At 46.1% G+C, this 20,299-nt stretch overlaps 1 protein-coding gene across 1 annotated transcript in view; it reads right to left on the bottom strand.

Moving 5' to 3' along the window:
• SOS2 (SOS Ras/Rho guanine nucleotide exchange factor 2) overlaps positions 1-19,575 on the bottom strand; it is a 53,538-nt gene extending 33,963 nt beyond the window's left edge. Inside the window, exons 1-6 of the mRNA XM_080592665.1 lie at positions 19,220-19,575; positions 7,996-8,121; positions 4,965-5,096; positions 3,166-3,330; positions 2,317-2,520; positions 655-798 (exon numbers count right to left, since the gene is read on the bottom strand). Coding sequence (XP_080448791.1) covers positions 655-798; positions 2,317-2,520; positions 3,166-3,330; positions 4,965-5,096; positions 7,996-8,121; positions 19,220-19,306 — 858 coding nt within the window. The 5' untranslated portion in view covers positions 19,307-19,575. The remainder of the gene's footprint in view (positions 1-654; positions 799-2,316; positions 2,521-3,165; positions 3,331-4,964; positions 5,097-7,995; positions 8,122-19,219) is intronic.
• Between the last annotated feature and the right edge of the window lie 724 nt (positions 19,576-20,299).

The raw sequence follows: 20,299 nt of genomic DNA, 5'->3' as shown, positions 1-20,299 counted from the left end.
AGCTGACAAAAGAACTGTTAATAATGTTCCAGTATGAGCCACAAGAATTCCATGTGCAGCCTCTCTCCCCTTAATCCCTACTCTTTAATAGCTATATGCCAATGGGTATCAGTAGCACTTTTGCTATAATACTGAACAGTAAATAACCTGCTTAATTGCTTGTCTGTTTTTATAGTTCATTCCCTCCAAGAGTCATTGCTTTGCAAGGACGTTTCCTACTCCAGATGTATAACAACGCATTTGTCTGAGTAACTCAAGTCATCTTACAACGTCAACAGTTTTTGGGTAGCACTGGGCCTGACACTAAAGCCTACAGAAATCAATGTACCACCTTCTTCCAGTAAGCAATCCCAGGTAATTGCTTTTCAAAACCACATCCCTACAGGATTGTAGCAATTAATTCCCACTCCAAAGTAAGATTTTAGTTTTGTGCTCACGTGCTTCATACAGTTTCTGTGACAGGCTGAAAATACACTTTAGCTTACCTGTTAAAGAATAAGTAACGAAGATCTCTGTTCAGAGCCTATTAAGAGAACTAATTACAGCCATAAACTTACTGGAGATATTAGAGTCATGACCAAAACTTTACTAAGAAATAAAGAGGCAACAAAACCAAACCACAACATTAAAAGCAAAGCAAAGCAAACCCCTTACCTCTGCAAGATCCTCAAAGCAGCTGCCAGCCAGAGGATGAGGACTGCTTTCATCAGTCATTTCTACAGTATCCTCAATCAATCCCAAAAGCTTCACTGTCAACTCATGAATATCTGAAATGTTGCTGAATACCACATCAATATCCTGCAAACGTGAAATGTATCTTAGTAGTGTTTAGAATCACGCATTTTGTTTATGTAAATACCACAGCATTTTTTAGGAAGTCTGAACCAAGAGGTAAGTGGAGAAGAGCTAGAAGAAAGTCAAATTACGTGGCCTCCCCAGCCCAGCAGGCTTGTCTGGGCACATCCAGCCTTGCACAATTCTCACCCCAGCAAAAGAAAGTACACCTTCCTTCCAAGGCTGGAAGGGCAGCAGTCTTGGTACAGTCTGCTCCGAGCTTTGGACAGAAATGTCCGGCCTTTTCAGCCACAATTCACAGCTGTAATTTTCCCCCCTGATGATTCTTGTCTCAGAACACAACAGGAAGGAGGCAACTTAAAGCAGCTCCAAGGTCAGAGCCTCAAGAGGACAGGTAAAACTAAAGCAGCACTGGGCTACTTCAGCAAAAACACTACCTGGGTACAGAGGAGCTGAGCTGGCTGTTTCTTTTTACAAAGCCTGCTTTTAGACTTTTCAGATTCACACACCACAAAGGCACGCAACTATGCGATCTCTTCCAACAGCTCTCATTCTTCTTCTGACCCCTCTGAAAAACATTTCTCAAAAGCCTTCTCTGCCCCTACCTAACCCTGCAGCTTTCTTCGTCCTGCTAGTTGCAAGACCATGGCAAGCTCTTCATGGGAACCAGCAATCTCAGTCTTTCATACCCATTCCCACGTAACAAAGAATATTCCTCAATTCCCAAACATCACTCCCTTCTCCCCCTATCTTCTTTATTTGAATTCTCTCCCCACATTTGCACAATTCTCTGATGTCCCATCAGCTACCGAGGGACCTCCATGCTCAGAAATAATGAGAACGTCTTCTGCTGCCTCTCTTTTTAACCTTCTGGTATCACTTAAGAATCCCAGTTCAGGTTTTGCTGGCCTGGTCCCCTTCTCCTTCCTCCCTCCCACATGAAGGGTTCACCAATCTCTCATTACTATTACTTCTCCTACAAGAGCTGTGCTTCTCCTTTAAGACTCTAGCATCCTGAAAACAAAATTTGCCACAAATATAATTTCAGTCAATTATCAAGTACTTGAACCATAAATCAAATAGAGATTTCCTTTACAGTCAGTCACATGCTAGAGAATCTGGAGCCAAGGGCTGCTTTATTTGCAGTTTCTGCAGATAGGGGGCCCTGGAATAGACTTCAAATGCCAATTCAAGCATTCGTCTGCATTCACCGTACATGCAGGTAGATAATTTTTGTGTTAAGCAGAAGTTAACTATTACATACATGACCAAAGGGCACCAGCTATCGCTGGCATCCAGCCAGGAATCCTGTCCATCACGCTTCACTCTGAGAGCAGTACTCTTCATACTCTTAATGGCAATTCCTCCCTTTTATTTCATATACAGTGACCGCTTGTTATGCACTGACATACAATAAATCAAATTCAATTTTACCTCCAATGCAGTTAATGTAAAATTGATATGTTATGGCTGCTAATGGAGAAACTAGCATTGCACATCAATAACCTATTACGGACTTACATTAGGTGTGAACAATTTTCTGTTAGATAGGAAAGCTTCCCGAAATACTTTTATTATCAGATTCAGCTCCCGCAGATATTGCCTTTCTTCTGCAATTTCGTTTCTCACTAGGTCGTAGTAGTTGAGTTCCCCAGAAGAAGAGGGCTCGTCTTCACAGAGAGAAACCAAGCCGATGTCATCCTGATCAAACATATCCATCAAAACCTAGCAAAGAAATTAAAAAAATTACATGCAAGCCTGATTTTTACACTTGGATCAAGCTCAGCTATTTCAATGTGTTCAGAGAAATCCTTTGAGTTTTTAATACAATACTTTCTGTGATCACTTTCACAAAGGAGTAATATTTAAACTTTGGCAGCAGAAGGCTGGAACAGATGCCAAAGCCATTTTCCCCTTTATAAGTTAGTACGACCTAGAAAACAAGTTAGAATTCATGCAGAACGAACTTTGAAAACAAGGCATCTTGCATAAGCTTTTGACAAAACCCTCCTGATGAAGATAAAATTCAACAAAAATGTTTCTCATATTAATGAGGATAGAAAACTAAAGGTCTTTTCTGTATTATAAAGAAGGAAAGAGCTGTCATGACAAAGCGACATCAGGAGGACAGTTACAGAGCTGGGAAATAAAGGACAACGTTTTCTGTCCTTATATTGCTTTATAAGAAGTATTACTGTTCCAAAGCAGGCTTACATTAACCTTAAGTCTTTACCATGACAGGTCTGGCACAAATTCAGAGAGAAGCTTCTGCATTTGAGTAAGTCTCCCTCCTATCTTACTTCAGAGGCATCCTCTAAAAAAATCACCTTCAGTATCTATCTGTCCAAGACTACCCTACCCACTCCTTACCTTATCGGCACACATTGATACTTTAATGTCCTGCTGGGAGATCTCAAAGTGTCGTATATTGAAGACATAGTTTCCAGCCAGCTTTAAAATGTCAGCTGAGATGTATTCTAAGACAGCCACAATATACAGAGAGACATGGTAATCTACTTTATAACCTAGGACCTCCTGCAAATTGAAAACAAGGGGAAAAACGCTATTTATTCAAAAAATTCATATGGAGTGACAATTAACACATTTGGTTTTCTACTGGAATTGATCTTGTCTGTGTCGCTGATTTACAGCAATGTAATAGCAAGGACAAAGGACATCAAACAGCCACAAAGGAAATGCTTGCAAACACTTCCTTGTGCTATTTTGCCATATACTGACCAGATGAAAAGCTACAGAACTTACAATAAACCTTCCCCTAAAAATGACAGGCCTAAAAATAGTGTTCCTTCAAGGAAGGGACTTCACTGGAACCAGTTTTGTACTTAAATTTTAGCCTACATCTATGGCTATTGCAGGACTGTGGCCCAAATCTGGACTCTTCTAAAAAGAGCATGCTTCATTTTGAATTGGTTTTGATGGAAAAGTTTAATGTCTGCACAGGAAAAAAACAACAACAACAAAACCAAACAGGATGAATGTTACACTTTCTTCTTGTGATGCATGTTCCATGTTCCACACAGCATGCAACACACAATCTCATATTTGTGACAGGACCATTCAGGACTAAATTCATGCTAGCATCATTCTTACCATTTCTGGATGCATCTTCTTAAGAAACAGGTTCTATATCTACATCCACACACTTCTAATGCAGACTTCACAAAAGAAAGCCAATGTTGTCTGGAAAGGTCTTGGTAAATGCTGTTTTCTTTCCTAACTTCTCCTCCCATCTCATTACTGTCACAAACTGAGACGTATGTAAGAGCACAGGGACTACGCCTGAAAGAGTGCTTTGATTTCTGCTTACGCTTGAATAATGTTTTCTCAATGCAGCTGGAAACTCTGCTCAATAATGCCACCACTGGAGAAAAGCATTTTTTAAGCTATGAACCACAAGCAAAATAAACAGAAAAAGAAATACCAAAGAAAGAGCAATGTTTGAATCGGCTTGAATCTATTGATTCAGCACAGATCTAAAATGGATTCAGCACTCAGAGTATTGTTTTATCATGGGCACAATATGAGTAGACACTTATTGTGTGACACTAAATCTTGGCTGGGAGTAAGGAGCTCTACACCTGTTATAATTGACTTGACATCTGAAAACTGAGATGGCCACTCTCCTCAAAACCCACCAACGATAAAGTCAGTATTTGGTCTTTTGTTACACCTTTGCAGATCTACGGATTTTAAAAGCAAGGTATCAGTGACTTTTAACAGTAAGGACATTGATACACGTCTTAGTTGACAGTATACAGGGAACGGTGTCTAAATGTTCTCACTTCTATTTTGGCTTCTGCAGCATTTTGAAACAAATAAAGCATCAAAACAGTGCTACTGAAATAGGTAAGGTGCTTGGTTTGGGGTTTTATTTATGTTAAAAACTAACTAGTCAGATTTCAAAGTAGAGTAACGTGTTAACAAGCCAATGTCTAGAACATGATGAATTCAGGGATCTAGATTTATTACACACTACAATATATTTGTCCGGTTTTATGGTGACTATTTATTCTTTTGGCCAATACAAGAAACTTACCTAATTTCACACAAATTAAAGAAATATCTAAAGGTTACGCTGGAGGGCAATAATACAGCTGGGGTTGTGTGGTGGGCAGAAGCAGCAGTCATCAGGTTGTTGCTTTAAGTACCTTTAATAATGGATGTATTTTGTCCACAGGTAGCAGGAGAGGGTTTCTTCTTTTTCGTTTCTCTATAGCAGACTGCGCATCAGCAATCGCCCACTTGTCTATCGGGTGAGGAAATGTCTTTTGAACGCGCTCCTGTCCAAACATAAAGAACACAATTAGATTAACCACAATAATCAAAGAGAAGTTAAAAAAACAAAACAACAAATTACTTCCCCTGCAGTACAGCCAATTATCCTCCTCCTCAGAGTTTGCAACACGTTTTCCTAAGTATTCTCTCCTTCTTACCCAACTCAGCTTCACTCCTTGCAGTAATCCCAAACTTCCCTTCCCTGAGCACAACGAACAAGAGCTGCAAGAAACCTCAGCAGAGACCAGGAGCCCAAAATACAAACAACATGAGGAAGTACTAAACAGCTCACAATCTAACTGAAGAAAGCAAGTTTTTATTGTTCCTATTTCGTAAAAGTCCAGAACGTAACTTGCCCTGTATCAGATGAAGTTTATGGCAGAAGTGAAAAGCAAGTGCAGGTACGAGTTCATGATTCATGAAAGAGGCTGGCTGGAGCACTTTGGACTCCACAAGCCCACACAAGAACAACTTCCCTGCTGCACGGCCAGTCACAGTGGCTGCAGTTTACAGCCCACAATACCGCAGTAAACCATACGCAATTTCCATTTTTATATAGGTTCACACTTCCCCACCTGCTACAGGAACAGGTGAGATGACTCCCCCAACAGAACAAACTGTTTTGGGCAGCAGTCCCAAGCTAAACACGTGCAAAACCTCACTCCTGCTTTCCACAGCACTCTCTGGGCTTCCTGCTGCAGCAGCAGCCCCTGAGAGCCGAGGAACGAAACGCTGCGAGAACAAGTCTAAACTCAGCGCTGATTACTGCTTCTTAAGGGACTCAGGAAAAACAGATTTATTAAATTAAACAGCTGTTGCATAACGAACACAAAAGAAGAGTTAGTCGTCTTCCAGGACACTGCAACTGCCATGGCTCCATTATAGGTTAGCTACAGAATGATTCGAGAAAGATGGTGAAATCTATGTCTCCCTTTGAGAAAAAGATTTTTGCATGTATTCTGACATTTCACAGGGGGCCTAGCGGCAGCTTTTTAGTATCTGCACTTGGCCTTTCCACATTCAGCTGTCCGTGTCAGCCGCCTGTGCCAGGCAAACGCGCTGGGACCTTTCTTGGACAGCGGCCTGAAGCTACAGACTGGTTTTACCAAGTAAACTTTCCTTGAGATGCTACCAGGAGATCACGAGTAAAATGTGGAATTCAGATGTCCTTCAACGAATAACAAGTATCACGTGCACGAGGACTTTACTGGTTGCCAGCCCTTTTGGGAACAATTTGAAGGGCTTTTACTGTTTATAAAACGTTTATAATTCGAGATTTTAGATCTTGCAAATACTTACGTTTAACGTTATGCACAAATAGTTCCCTTAACTCCAGGCTGTTATGTAAATAGCTGCGTGATAAACTTTAGAGATCACAGCTCTCATGTTTTCTCTCAACAGCTAAAAACAGCTGAGGAGCAGAGCCAAAAGCCTTCATTTGGGGCTCTCGGATGCCTGCTGGCAGTGCAACCTCACCAACAAACCTTGACACTGAATTGAATTCTACTTCCCCTGCTCTGGAAGAGTCTGAATTTATTGATCAACAGAATAATAAAGTTTTGGGGAACGTGTTACTGCTGTTTAAACAGAACTCTGTGTTTTTAAGTTAAATAACTGTTGTATTGCCAAGTGCAACAATGTTTTATTGATCACAGCTTTAAAATGGCAGGTATATTTAAAATACAATACACAGGATTTAGTGTCTGCTGTGATATTCATACGCACAGGGAGAGCTGTCAGTCTCCTCAGAAGATTGTGTGTATGGTGTGCAGCTTTGCACACAGTAATTTGTGGAGCGTATACACGACCTAACAAAAAGCTATTAATTCATATGTACACAGGATATTTTATCATCTCATGACTCAGAAGCAGAAAATCATGGAGTCAGTGGGCAAAATAATCAGTGCTATCTCAAATCGTCCTGTGCACTGAAAGATTTATCAGCTGGGAACTGGAGAAAGAACATGGTATTTCTCAACTTCACATCTAAGGTTCAAATCCAGACTCAAGGTAGTAACAATCCTGAGAGCTAGTAGAGGACTATTAAATTTTACTTTTATTTAGTCATACTGTAATCTTTATGCATCAGTATTACAAAATATATTAATCATAAACCACAATTAATAATTAATGAATCGACTCAATGTTGAATAAAGGGTGATTACTGCATCTAATAAAAATCTGAATCTCCTCAGGCAATTATTTTGTAAATATTTATTTCTTTATTTCCAGGATGAACACTGAGAATAGTAGATGAGGACACCTCACTTTGTTTTAGGCTGAAAATCCTAGACATATAGATTGATGTAAAAGTAATACTCTGCAAAGCTGTAATGGATCACAGCTACATGAAAGCACTGTCTCCCTCCAGACTGTACACTGAGGCGTACTCCATTAAAGCTCTCATTTTGTAACTGATGACACAAAAGCAGACAGCTGCAATAATACAAGAGCCCCAGTGAGTTCAATAAAGTTCCAGGAACATACAACTCTATTCCCTCAGCTGCACAATCCAGGCCTAACAACAGTAACCTTTCATTACAACATTTATTTTTTTCCCTATATTAATGTCAAAGAGCAGGAAAAAAATCACAGCCTCCTTTCACTCTCGAGTCCAAGGTGTATTCAAGCAGCAGAAAAATCTTTCAGAGCATTCTGCATTTACAAAAACAACGCTGAAAGAAAAAAGATCCTCCATTTCTATTCTGAAGCACTGTATAAGAAAAGGAATTTCCAATTAAACATGCTCTATGAAATTTGAACGCTATATAATCTTTTAGAAAAGTAGTGTCACCAAGCTCTACTCTTCAGATTCATCTCGCTTTAACTCCGACCTGCACTGGTCAGAATATCTTTGTTTCTCTCAGTAAAGCAAGCCCTTGGTTTCCCAGTGTCTAACCTTACCTCTACATCTTGGACAGTCCGTGGCTGAGCAATGCATAGCTTGTTTAGCAGCTGAAGTATCAACTCTTCAATGTAGTAGAGGGAATCTTCTTTTGCTGAAAGGTTTGGGTGAACCTGTTGCTGAACCTGTCCAAAAGAATTAAAAAAATTAATTCTTTGTTTTTTCATTCAGAAGCTGCACAGAAGGATGAATCGTAGTGAAAGCAGAGTACCCCTGGATTGTCCTGCTGCAAATCTGCATACTTCCAGTAATTCCCCCCCAAGTTTTCCTGGGTTGTTAAGCTGACAATTCCTACTGCTGCAACGTTGGTGCCTCTATTCAATTAAAATCTGTTCAGCCTTTATGACCAGGAAGAAATGTTAAGCCCAGGCAGATTTCTGCTAAAGATGCACTGAAAACCATCCCTGTAAGTAATTCCACAGTTACTCATCCACAGAATGAGTAAGAAACAATTATTGCTAACCCTACCAGTGAGTACTGGGTAATTTGTGAACAGAGGAGGAACATGGACAGGAAAAGACTTAACAAGCAAGGAAACCAGGGAAAGAGCTAACCAGGCTGGCAGGGCACTGAACTAAGGCAATCTTAAAAACCCGTGGCAATAAAAAGCCACGGCCACGACAATGGGCAATGGCTGCAACAGCTCTCTGAGATGTCTGAGAACCAGAAAATGAAGTAGAAAATGAACTGAAATGAACATGAAACACTGTCTGAGGTGTGAGAAAGAGAGATGAAATACCTACAGCAAGGAGGGAGACCTTACAACAAAACCCAACACCCTCAAGTGTTAGCCTATACACTCAGTTTTCCCTGGCAGCATCTCAGTCAGGAAAGCGCTAACTCGATCTTTAACTACAGCCAAAGGACTCATAAATGCAACCCAGGGAAATTCCCTGCTTTCCCCAAAACAAATTATATGTTAATCACTTCAAAAAAGTAATGGCACATACCCACACTGCCATTATTCTGTACGTGGCTTCAAGCACAAGACAAGCTGTTGGGTGGTTTTTCAGAAGACGTCTTTGGGTCAGCCTCTGCTCCTCTGAAATCCACCCATCCAAAGACCACGGGCAAGTGCACAAACGGAGGGGCTCAGGGGGCTTCCTTCAAGTTACACAACTACTAATTTCACAGCAGTACGCTCGGGGCACTCAGTTTGCAGCCCAAAGGGCTCAGGGACGGGTAGCACAGATGGGGAAAACATCTCAGGGGAGCAGAGGGAGACGACAAAAATGCAAAGACCTACCCCTGGTGCTAACCGTAACGGGGCTGAAAATCAAGGTAACGTGCTGTGGTGGTGTAAAGGACGGCCGAACGTGCGGGCTCCTGTACTATGCCCTGGGAAAGATGCCCGGCCAGGTATCAAGGCATGCTTCTAGGGCTCGGTTCTGCACTGGCACCCTTCCTCCAAAACCACAAGTGAAGACTTGCATTACCGAGGCAGCTGTGAGCCGAGAGCAGGGAGCACACCCGCTGCTTCTAATCCAGTCACCCAGTGCTGTCCCAGCTGTTGTGTGGACCTGTAGGCATCACTTATTTTTCTGCACCTCAAAAACGAATAGTTTTGGGCTTCGTTTAGCTGTTGTGCGGCTGAAGCGTACACAAGATCAGATACTACTGAAAGAAAAAAATAAACTCAAGAAAACCCAAAGCACTCTTTGAAAACACTCGCTGCAGGCTGCAGGTTTTCAGTAATACAGGAACATTTCACGTTCTTCCTGCACAAGAGTTTAACTCACAAAACAATGGAAAACCAGGAAGCGCCAGGCGAAGGTCCTGCCACGCATCCCTCCGCAGAGCATTACCACGGCAGAAGCACTGGCTACCTAAGTAGGAAATAAGCAGAAATGACATTTTCCACACAATAACCCTCAAAGATGCTCCACGGAAATGACAAGAAGAGGAGCTGGAAGATGAGGAAGGGAAGCTGGGCTCCCTTAAGAGGAGAAGGAAAGCTTCCAATGCTGACCGCAGCCATCCTCCTCCTCTCACAAGGGGCACTCGTCTTCAAAACGCAAACTGGTGCCACAAGGAAAATGACTTGAGCTTGTGAGTCTGAGCAGCTCATGCCAGGCTTTCCTCAGCCTTCTCAAGAGCACGTGGATACCTAAGTGCGAGGACAAGCAGACAAATCCTCTTCAAACACCAGGGAGATCTCAGCTTCGTATGACAAGCACGGACGTGAGGACCGCAGGCAACTCTGCTTCGAAAGGAGCGAGTCCAGCACCAAACCCCGGTGTTTCTGGGGTGAGCCAGCCCTTCCCAGGGGACTCCGAAATCAGCTCCCACTTCAAACGATGCTGCCTGCAGCAGCACAGAGATCATCGCTCAGGTATTCACTGCCTTTGGGAGAAGTCCTTTGGGCCCAAGTGCCAGAACTGTGAATGAACAATTTGATCGTGAGACATGGGCAAACCAAAGAGACAGCTCAGGAGCACCAGCCATGCAAATCAGAGGCTGCTGCCTCAAAACACAACTTATTTTTGCAGAATTCATCTAAACCCTGATTGAAAGAAGTAAAAAAAATAAGGAGAGGATGTTTGATAAAGCGCTGAACGTAGGGGAAAAAAAGCAGGGAGAATTACTGAGGGCGGATTTCTTACAGAAGGTACGTTCACTGATTTCAGGTCCAGGCTGAAATACCTGAGCACGCGGCGTTGGCTGGCCTGGAACAACACACCAGAGCTAACAATTTTGATCTACCTTGTAACTGCTTCCTTTAAGGGTCAAAACTCTTAGAAGCAGGCGTTGCACTAACCAGCGAGAACCCCGCTGTAAGAAATCTGAGCAGAAGCTATCAGGGGAACAAGATCCTTTTTAACCCCTTTTCTCTCTGAAACAATCCAAGCAGAAACCCTGAGGTCACTAAAGAGGGAGATGAAGATCAGTGGGACCAGCTATTTTTTTAGTGTCATTCCTTTGTGATTAGTCCTTAGTGAGCTGCTCCAAGGAGCGGAACCGAAGTACCAAGGTGGGAGCCCTGTAAGCGTGGCGTTTAAACGAGGCCCTAAGGCCTTTCTGGGGGACACGCTCCTATTTTAGGTGGGAGTTCCTACACAGCTCCTTCCCTCGCTCCTCCTCTTCACCTCTCCCTACTCCTCCACCCCCCAACTCTTGCGTATTTGATGATAACCCAGCCTTCACAGGTCAACTGAGATCCTACCCTTCGTTCCCAGGCAGCTCCTGCGCCGCGCCACGACAGCTTGCAGAGGAAACAGGCAGCTGCGGAGATGAAGTCAGGCTCGAAATTCCTTCTCGGTGAGATTTTAGTAATCCCTACAGCCCCTTGGGAAGACGTGTGTTAAGACAAGGACAAAAACTTGTCAAGGAGATAACTAAGAGCATTAGGACTAGAAACAAACTCATCTTACTTCGTAGAGCTAATATAGGGGCAAGCTTAGTTTTGACCCACAGGAGCTCTGGCCTGAAGTCTGAATCTCAGTGATATCGGGACTTGGAGAAATTCTGAAGCGCTGAGTATAAAAGCAAGGGCCGAAGCATTGTATTTGGAACAGCAAAAAGCTGAGGAAAAGATATTAGAGTCAAAACTGCAACTTCTTTTTAGCCTGTACTACCGAGACAAGCCCGCAGTTTGGCTATGCTGCCTAAATATATTTTTACATAATACACTTATTTTGGTAGTAAAAGCACATTCCGAAAGCTCCAGTTGTTCCACGGAAACAACACGTGCAAACCAAGAGGTTGTTCTTCAAAAACAAAACAGAAAAACAACCCGACCCAACCCGGGACGTGCGTATCAAGTCTGCAGGCAGCACGCAGCACCAAAACTGTACACTGTCACGTTCCTGAAAGAGCAGATGACGACGTCCCACTTCTCTACCTACATTCAAAACAAGCCTACAGTTTCAGAGGACAGAACTCCAGCATTAACAGAAGTTTCCGAACGAGAAGTCTCCAACTCAAAAGTGCCACCGCAAAAACTGTCAGCATGATTTGGACGCTTCTAAGCCCACTACGCCACCAGGATGGTTTCATAAATCGCACGTTTAAATTGTAAACTATTTGTAACAGAAACTACTCGCTCCCCTTTTCCCACAGTGACTGATTTCAACTCAGAAGTGATTTATATTTCACTTGCCTCGTAAAAACACAGTGATGCCAGATCAGAGGACATGTAAAACTTCGCCAGGCTGTTTGTTTACTTGAGGAACATCGCATATAAATTTGGAAGGAAGAAAAATAATTAGTGCATAGAAGTTAAATGTTTACTGTCACGTGCTGGTTACAGCCTTAACAGCACTTGTCAGGATTTCTACGCGCTGTGTCCAAGGTGATGAAAACACCTCCCAGCCAAAGAAAGTAGCTCTGGGCCTGCCTTGTACCAGGATGTTGAAAGCCAGGAGGAAGAAAAAAGGAATCGGACAAATTTTAGGTTGGGTTTTTATTCCTTCTCACCTTTTCTAAAGATAACACTGACCATTAAAAGCAGAAAACTCTCTGAAGGTGTTTTTAATCCCTTAGTCAGGATGCTTTACCATCACACAGCAGAGGAGGAAGGGAACCAGCTTAGAGGCCTCTGACGCTCTTATTTACTGAAAAACGACAGCACCAGCATTCCCAATTTCCAGGCATGATTGCAGGCATTTAGAAAGAAACCCAAAGGTTTCAAGACTTGCAGAGACATCCCAAATAAAAATGCAACATCAGCTTTTTAACCTGTGCTGCTTTCTACCCTCGTGCCCAGCACAGCAGTCCCCAGCCCGCCCGTCCCGACTGCTGCCAGAGGCACAGCACGGAGCCGGCTCCTGAGCGAGGCGCGACTTAACACACGGCAGCACTGCTGCTTTTTCACCGCAGTTCCGAACGGCTGATGTTACCAAAACGAGGCGTCCACTCGACACGGTTACGAGAAGCATCTCGGGTGCCGCCCGCCCGCCTGTGTGGCCGTTCTGCCTCGCACACGTGTGCTGCTGCTGCTGCGAGGTGGCGGCGCGCAGGGGCGGTGTGTCCAGCAGCCAGAGTGTCCAGCGGCCATCCTAGCACGGATCCAAACCTCCTCGCCATCAGCTGTTCGCCCGCCATCAGGTCGCACGGCCGGAGAAGAGCAGAGCAGAGGGCGCCCAGGAGGACATCCCGGCGGGCGGCACCGAGGAACGCAGCCCCGAGGTCGGCCAGGATTCGTGCGTGGCGCGGACAGAAGGCACGCACTGATGTGACGTGCGGCTGGCTGATAAACTGGAAACGAAGGGCAGAGCGTTCCACCTTCCTCTTCTGCTGTAGCACGTCGGGCACCTCGACAGCGCTCAGCGGACCCGACGGCTGGATCGCTGCGTATGAGCCCGGAGCTCAGCCTCTGTCCACAACCTACCCCTCTCCGCCCGCCTGCAGCTCCTGCCCGCTGCCCAGAGGTATTTCCTCCGGTAGCTCTCCTGCTGGCACTTCCCTCTGCTCCATCTGCTCTCGTCTACAGCTCACGTTTTGTTTCAGACAACATCTTCGCGTTCGCTGCTTTTCTACCCCAGTGCTCAACCTCCTTCCTCTACCCGACCGCGTCCTTTTACGCAGAGGGTCAAGCAGAAATGAAAACACGCGTATGCTTGTACACACACAAACACTTGTATCTTAAAAACAGATGGAAAATTAAACACCTAGATTTTATCCACCCAGTTAAAATGCCTTCTTTAAATTGAGATAAACCCCGACTGAGCTAGGAGCAGCCTCTGCCCTACGATAGAGGAGGAAAACAGCACAGCCAGTGCAAGACCGGTGCGCACACACCTGTGATGCCAGGTCTGTAACTCTCTACGATACTCCAGGCATCGCTCCCCGAGCAGGGGCTGTTCCACTCCACACCCTGCAGCTCTGTCTTGTGCCCTCCCCAGACCAATGACTCGCTCAGACCAAACCACGAACGCACCCGCAACTTTTCACTCAGGTCCTTCGAAGGCTTCTAAATAAATCCGTGAGCTGCACAGGTCAGCAGAGCTCGGAGACAGCAGGGTGAGCTTCGAGATAGTAATTTAAACTAAGAGAACTGACACAAAGATGCCGTAAGAAAGGATAAATAGCGATAAACAAAGGAAAGGAAAAAAGAACAAAGCTTAAATCTGGTGATGGTGAAGACCAGGAGAGTCGTTTCTCTGAGAAACGCACGGTCAGTAAAATGCCATCCAAAAACCACGCCAAGTGTCAGGAGAATAAAGAGGATATGGAAACGGGAAAGAGAGCTGTCCTCAGGAACAGTGCTCGGCGCGTTTCTGACACGAGAACCCCCTGCCCTCCAGGAACGGCAGCAGCGGCTCACCAGGAAAGCCTGGCAGAAACAGCCCCAGGTAACTGCAAAGGCAAACTGCAGGCTCGGCAGCTTCTCCTGACGACATTAGATAATGCTCACACTATGTGAAGAGGAAAAAAAAGATGTGAAAAACTAAACACACCAGACAAATATTGCACCTGGTGACGCAGTTCACTCAGCGTATGTGTGAAATCCACAAGGAGAGAGAAGAAATAGAAGAAGATGCTGCTCGCCTGCTTTTTTCGGGCTTCAGCGTGCGGCAGGACACGGGCGGAGATGAGGTTTAGAGGTTGCTTGGACCTGTACAAGGCATGGAAAAGGTGCTGAGGGCAACAGGGGGACAGCCCCGCTTTGGCAGAAGGGCACAAGAGGCCGGGGGCTGAGCCCGGCTCCCCCAGCACGCGACGCCCAAGGGGCAAACGACCAAAGGCGAGGGGAGAAAGGCGCAAGGACGAGGTCGGGCACGCAGCAAGCAGCCCGGGGCCGTTCTGTTAGAGGAAGCGTTCCCCCAGCTGCTGCCAAATACAACGGCACTCTTCCTTCGACTTGTACGTGCCTCGGATCTACAGCTACCTCCATTTCGTGCCGCTGCCTGAGAAGGTTCTCCTGCTACCTTGTGCCAACTGCAAAACCCAGCGATGGCATTTACGCTGAACAGCGCAACAGCGAGGAGAAAAAAGCATAAAAAGAGGATGTAAGCAGAGGGACCAGCCCCTTTGGTTCCTAATGATATTTACGATAGTGAATATTTATGCAACAACAAAAATCAGTCTGCTCACAAACAAGGGACCAAACCCAACCTTTGGAGATACCCAACCCCTACCAGGGATACAAAGGGTCTGGAGGAATTAGCCTGCTGTTTAACGAAGGCTTGGCGGCTAGCGCTTCACGGGGACTCGGTGTTCCTTTCCGCACCTCCTCCATCCACTTCTCCATTGTGAGCATGCCGGTATCTGTGCTTCACAATTGTCCAGGTGTGCGTATTTCACAGGTAATTTCTATTTTAGCACCGCCATCACTGCCCTGGTTCACCACTCTCCCACGCAGAATGGCGCAGAGGCATTCGTGTTTGCAGAAGCCCAGGTTCCGGAGCACAATTATATTTATTAGAAACTCAGTGACCTAACAGACTTCAAAACCAAACATCCCTGTTATTTTAAAGCCTCATAACACGGGCAGCGATATCGCTGTCGAAATCATAATGCATTAAACAATAATGCCCTGTAACGGAATTATAAGGCGTTAAATAATTCTAACCCAAGGCGGCCTGACCCTGCAATGCAAAATGTGAAGTGCACTTGGCAGAGCAGGGAGGGAAGGGGGGCAGCCCCTGCACGTAGCCGAGCACCGAGGGAAACCCTCGCCACGCAGCCTGGCACAAGAGCGGGGTCACCAGGCTCAGCTCCCCGGGGTTTTACAGCAGCGCGAAGCGCCGGACCACCGTCAACTTCGGAAATGTCCTCAGTGAGGTCGTTTGTAGTTCTGAATGCAACGTTTGCTAAGAATAAACCCTTTAGTCACGCTCTAGAAATCTGATGAGTGGTCCAGAGCAACAGCGGAATTGTTTTAGAAAACGCTAGCATACGGAGCCCCGATTACACGTGCAGTGCCCGCAGCCGCGGGAGCATTAATTGCTTAACGGTTTCTGGTTGTGCTGATGGAGAAAATCAACACAACAATGCCTGTGAGATGCTCGTCAATCTGATTTAGAGAAATTCAAGAAAGAACAAAGCAATTGGGTACACACCTCTTGTTTACAAAATAATATTTTTAATTTGCCACTGGATTTGTAAAAGTACGCACAAATGCTGATGCATGTTAAGAAAACAAAGAATACTTTAGGGCAAATTAATCCCTGTACACGTCATTACGCATCCTTTTCAAAAATGCCTATTATTTCTAAGGAGTCACCTGTATAATTCTCAAAACTTGCTCCAAATAACTGGAATAAAACTTCATTCCAGGTAGCAACTGAAGGCATCATGCATAAATAAGTTTTCAATTCCAAAAAGCTTTACACAATGCACGTCTGGTATATTAAAACTGATAACGTAGTGGGTTGGTGGGAGTTACGCAGCCAGGTGTTACCTCTGAGACTCACACTTCATTGCTCAGGGTCCCCCAAAATCCCACCCTCAAATTAATAGATCTGACATCAAAAGACTGGTATCACCTTGGAAAGTCATTTCAGTTCTGGACAGCTTCATCAGGAAGAAAGCTTACAATGAGCGAGAACAAGATTTGGCACCACTTCTGTACGAGGAGGCAGGGTTACAAAACTGCAATGCCAACTTTAGAAACACGTGTCATAATTTGACATCTTTCTCTTCAAAGCCCATTGGGCTTTGAAAAAAAAAAAAAAAACACCACCCAAACACTCGAAAGCAAAAGCAAACGCCACGACCAAAACCAAACCACCCCCAAACAACAAAAACCTGCGTGAAAAGGGAGAGCGCGAACGCTCGGGCACCGCCTTCTCCTCCAGCATCCTCGGGACAGGGGAAGCTCCCCACGGAGGGCTCCCGGTCCCACGGGAGGCAGCTCCCACCAGCTGGGGGGAACAGGGGAGACCCTTGCCCACCCGCAGCCCCCCAGAGCAGCAGCAAGCCACCAAGCAGCAACGCTGGTGCCCACTGCCGAGCGTTTGGTGTGAACCCAGTGCTGGCAGGGAGCTTGAAACGCGCGTGGTGCCACTGCAGCAGCCGCCTGCAGGCTGCCAGAGTTATCTGACAGGCGTCGTGACCCTTTAATTCCTCAAGTCAGCTCCCAGGTTAAACACCTTCCCAAAGCTCACACCATAAATGTGTTTTACTTACTACAAGCTGCACTTCTAGTAACTATAACGCAAGCAAGCAAAAAATCATTGTGTTTTTTTTTTCTGATTCATTTACTTTGACAGCACTTTTATAATGAGTTCCATTATATTCACTTCCTACTTAGAAGGTTTCCAGCACAGCAACAGATGAAAATAAAATGCTTCGGAGTAGGGACGTGCTTGTAAATCTACCAGCTGGAAAAGAGTAAATACATGAAACTACTCGAAAAATGTCAACTTAACTGGATTCTAAGGTACCAGTGCTAGGGATATGGTGATTTAAATATAAAATAACTAAAAAAGTAAACCAAAAAATCTGTTTTAGTAATGTCCTGCTGTTTAGCTTTGTTGCTTGTTTTTTTTTTCCATAAGAAGACTCCCACTGGTGGGCACGATTTGGCACTCTTTACCATCTTAAGGATATCTACCTGCCTAAATGCATGCAGAGCATTGTGCAAAAGACAGATCCTCACCTTTTTTACATATTAAAGAACTAATGTATTTCAACAGTTTTTTTTTTTCCATTTGTCAAGAGTCAGCTGTATGGAATTAAATGCAAATGCAAGGGTTTAAAAGCGTTTTGATAAGAAGCGACCTTAAGCTAGCTGAATGCACCATGAAAGAGCCGAGCTCTTCAAAGCAAGTTGTGGACTTCAAGCTCAAGCAGCAAGGAAATACTGTTGGTGTTGGTGAACCATACTGACCGGGTATCCAAGCCCACATCTTTCTCTATTTTAGAACTAAGATTTCTCATACCTTAGCACACACGATGAAAAACAAAATCTTTCCTCTTTTTCTGTTCCCAGTTTCTCAAGAAGCGTTCATTTAAAAAACAAAGCCAAACAAAACAAACATTCAGAAATGGGAAATAGAATGTTATCTCTGCCCTTGCAGCATCGGTTACCGTGATGAAAGAGCGGTTTAGAAGTTCAGCTAACTCTGATTCCAGGTATTTAACTAAAAAGCTTCTGAAGCTTTTAAGAGACTTTAACGTTTTTATCACAAAAGCATGCTGTTTGACAGGATTGTACCCAAACCGGCTGACATGCAGATTTTTCAAACCTACCCAGAATTAGCTTTTTGAATACTGTAATAACAGTTTGTAAGTTCAGAAGCTAACAGTCTCTTGCTTTATGCACACTGGGAGCTCCGTGCAACAGTTTTCGGCTAGCCTGCAAATAACGGGCACGCTCTCATCTCATTACCAAAGTGAAAGTGCAAGATGTAAACAAAACAATAACTCAGGCATTTGCTAAAATAGCCCGGGTTTAAAAATCCCCAGCGCCGATATCAGGGCATTCCATCTTTTAAACAGGATTTTCAAACTGGCTTTCTCCCCGAAACTGGAACAATGATACAATTTTGTTTTGACTCACTGATACTGCACGTTCATAGGAGAAATGCACGTTACGGTACGATTGCTTCACGCTAAAGGGTGGGTACTGCAGACAAGGAACTTTCCCAGGAGGAAAAAGATTATCTATAAGCAATTACGAATTTTTACAGGCAGCCACTGGTATCAAATATTTATTTTTGCTGCTTAGAAAGTAAGATCCTGTCCTATTTCTTTTGCCCCAAATGAAGTATACGATGACAGAATCAGCAAGAGCGGTGTTAATCCAGTGACTTTAACGTTTTTTTTGGTGTTGCACCATAAAAATAAGTTGTAAGGACGTGAAATCCTTTGGGACGAGGCGATGGAGCCCCAGCTCAGGTGGGGAGGAGGTGGTTAGCGCCGAGGGCAGGCTTCGTGCTTTAACCGCTGGCAGCTCAGGAGGAGGCTTCGAGAGGCAAAACCCTACCTCGGGACTCTTCAGGCAGGTGACGAGCGGTTTTTACGCCAGCCACAGGACTACTTGCCTGCCTTTTAACACCGCTGACCGTTAAACAAATTCTGACTGTTATTTTTGAGGGGGGCAGGCACGTCCCCAAACCTCCCCGGCCCCCCCAGCGATGGGCAGGGGCTGCCCAGCTCTACAAATCACCTCACAAAACGGGAGAACCCCGCCGGGACGAAGCGGGCGGCTTCCCGCAGCGGGTGTCCCCCACAGGAGGAGGCCGCCTCCCCCCCCGCTTCCCCCGGGGACACCGGCACCAAGCGGCTGAGGGCCGGGGGCCGCGGGGCAGGTGCCACCGCCGGCGGCGGACTGACCTTGCGCAGGGCGGGCACGAAGAGCCCCCGCCATTTCGGGCCGTTCTCCTCGCCGAAGAACTCGTAAGGCTGCGGCGGCGGCTGCATGGCGCCCGCCGGCGGCTCCTCCGCATCGGGCCCGCCCGTCCCCGCCGAGGAGGACGAGGAGGAGGAGGAGGAAGAAGCCGCCGCTCCTCAGCTCCTCAGCTCCGGGCCGCCGGCGGCTGGCCGCTCACCCCCCCGCCCCGGCGGCCATCACATCCGGCGCGGGAGGGGCCGGGCCCGGGCCGCTCGCCGGGCGCTGACGGGGCGGCGGCTGAGGCGCCCTGGGCCCCGCTCGCTGCGGGCCGCTACCGCCCGCTGCCGCCGCCGCCGCCGCCCTCCGCGCGCATGCGCCGCCGCCGCCATTTTGCGGCCCCCCCCCCCTCCATCCGCCGCCTCCCGTCAGTAGCGGGCAGCCCGCAGGGGGGCGGCCGGGCTGAGGGGAGCGGGCGCCGGCATCCCGCGGTCCCCTCAGGAGACCCCCTGTGCCTCCCTCGGGGGCTTTCCTCACCCCCCCCCGGGCTGTCCCCTCCACGGGGTTGCCCTTTCTGAAGGCATTGTAGTTGAAGTCTTACGTGCCCTTCACGCCCTATGTACCCCTCATGCCTCATGTACCCTCATACCTTATGTACCCCCACCCCCCCTTTTAGGGCTTATCTACAAAGGGAGTTATTCCAAAAGGGATTCATTAAATCAAAATAAAAATTGCCTTTCTGCCAGCGAGAGGGCGACCCCTTGTTAGGGCAGATTTCCCCCGGAGGAGACGGGTGCTTCACTGACAGCTCCCTTCGCTCTGTGGTCTCTCAGCCTTCCCGCTGCATCAGGACAGCCAGGGAAATTTCCAACAAAATAGTTATTTCTGTGGAAAAATGCTGGCTCGTCAACTCCAAACTGTGAGCAAAAAGCAACCCCACTTACGGCTTTGGTGTGGCTGTGGCGAGCCCCCAGGCCGGCAGCAGGCAACCCCAGCACCACGCCTCCCTGCTCCAGTGCCCCCTCGCCTACTGCTGCGTCCCCAGCTCTGAGCCCCCAGACCCCATTTTTCAGGATGGTGTGGTC

The sequence above is a fragment of the Anser brachyrhynchus genome (genome assembly GCF_964034855.1).
Source record: "Anser brachyrhynchus genome assembly, chromosome: 5".
NCBI classification, from domain to species: Eukaryota; Metazoa; Chordata; class Aves; order Anseriformes; family Anatidae; genus Anser; species Anser brachyrhynchus.
The sequence above is the reverse complement of the archived record's forward strand: the minus strand, read 5'-3'. Positions and strand labels throughout refer to the sequence as shown.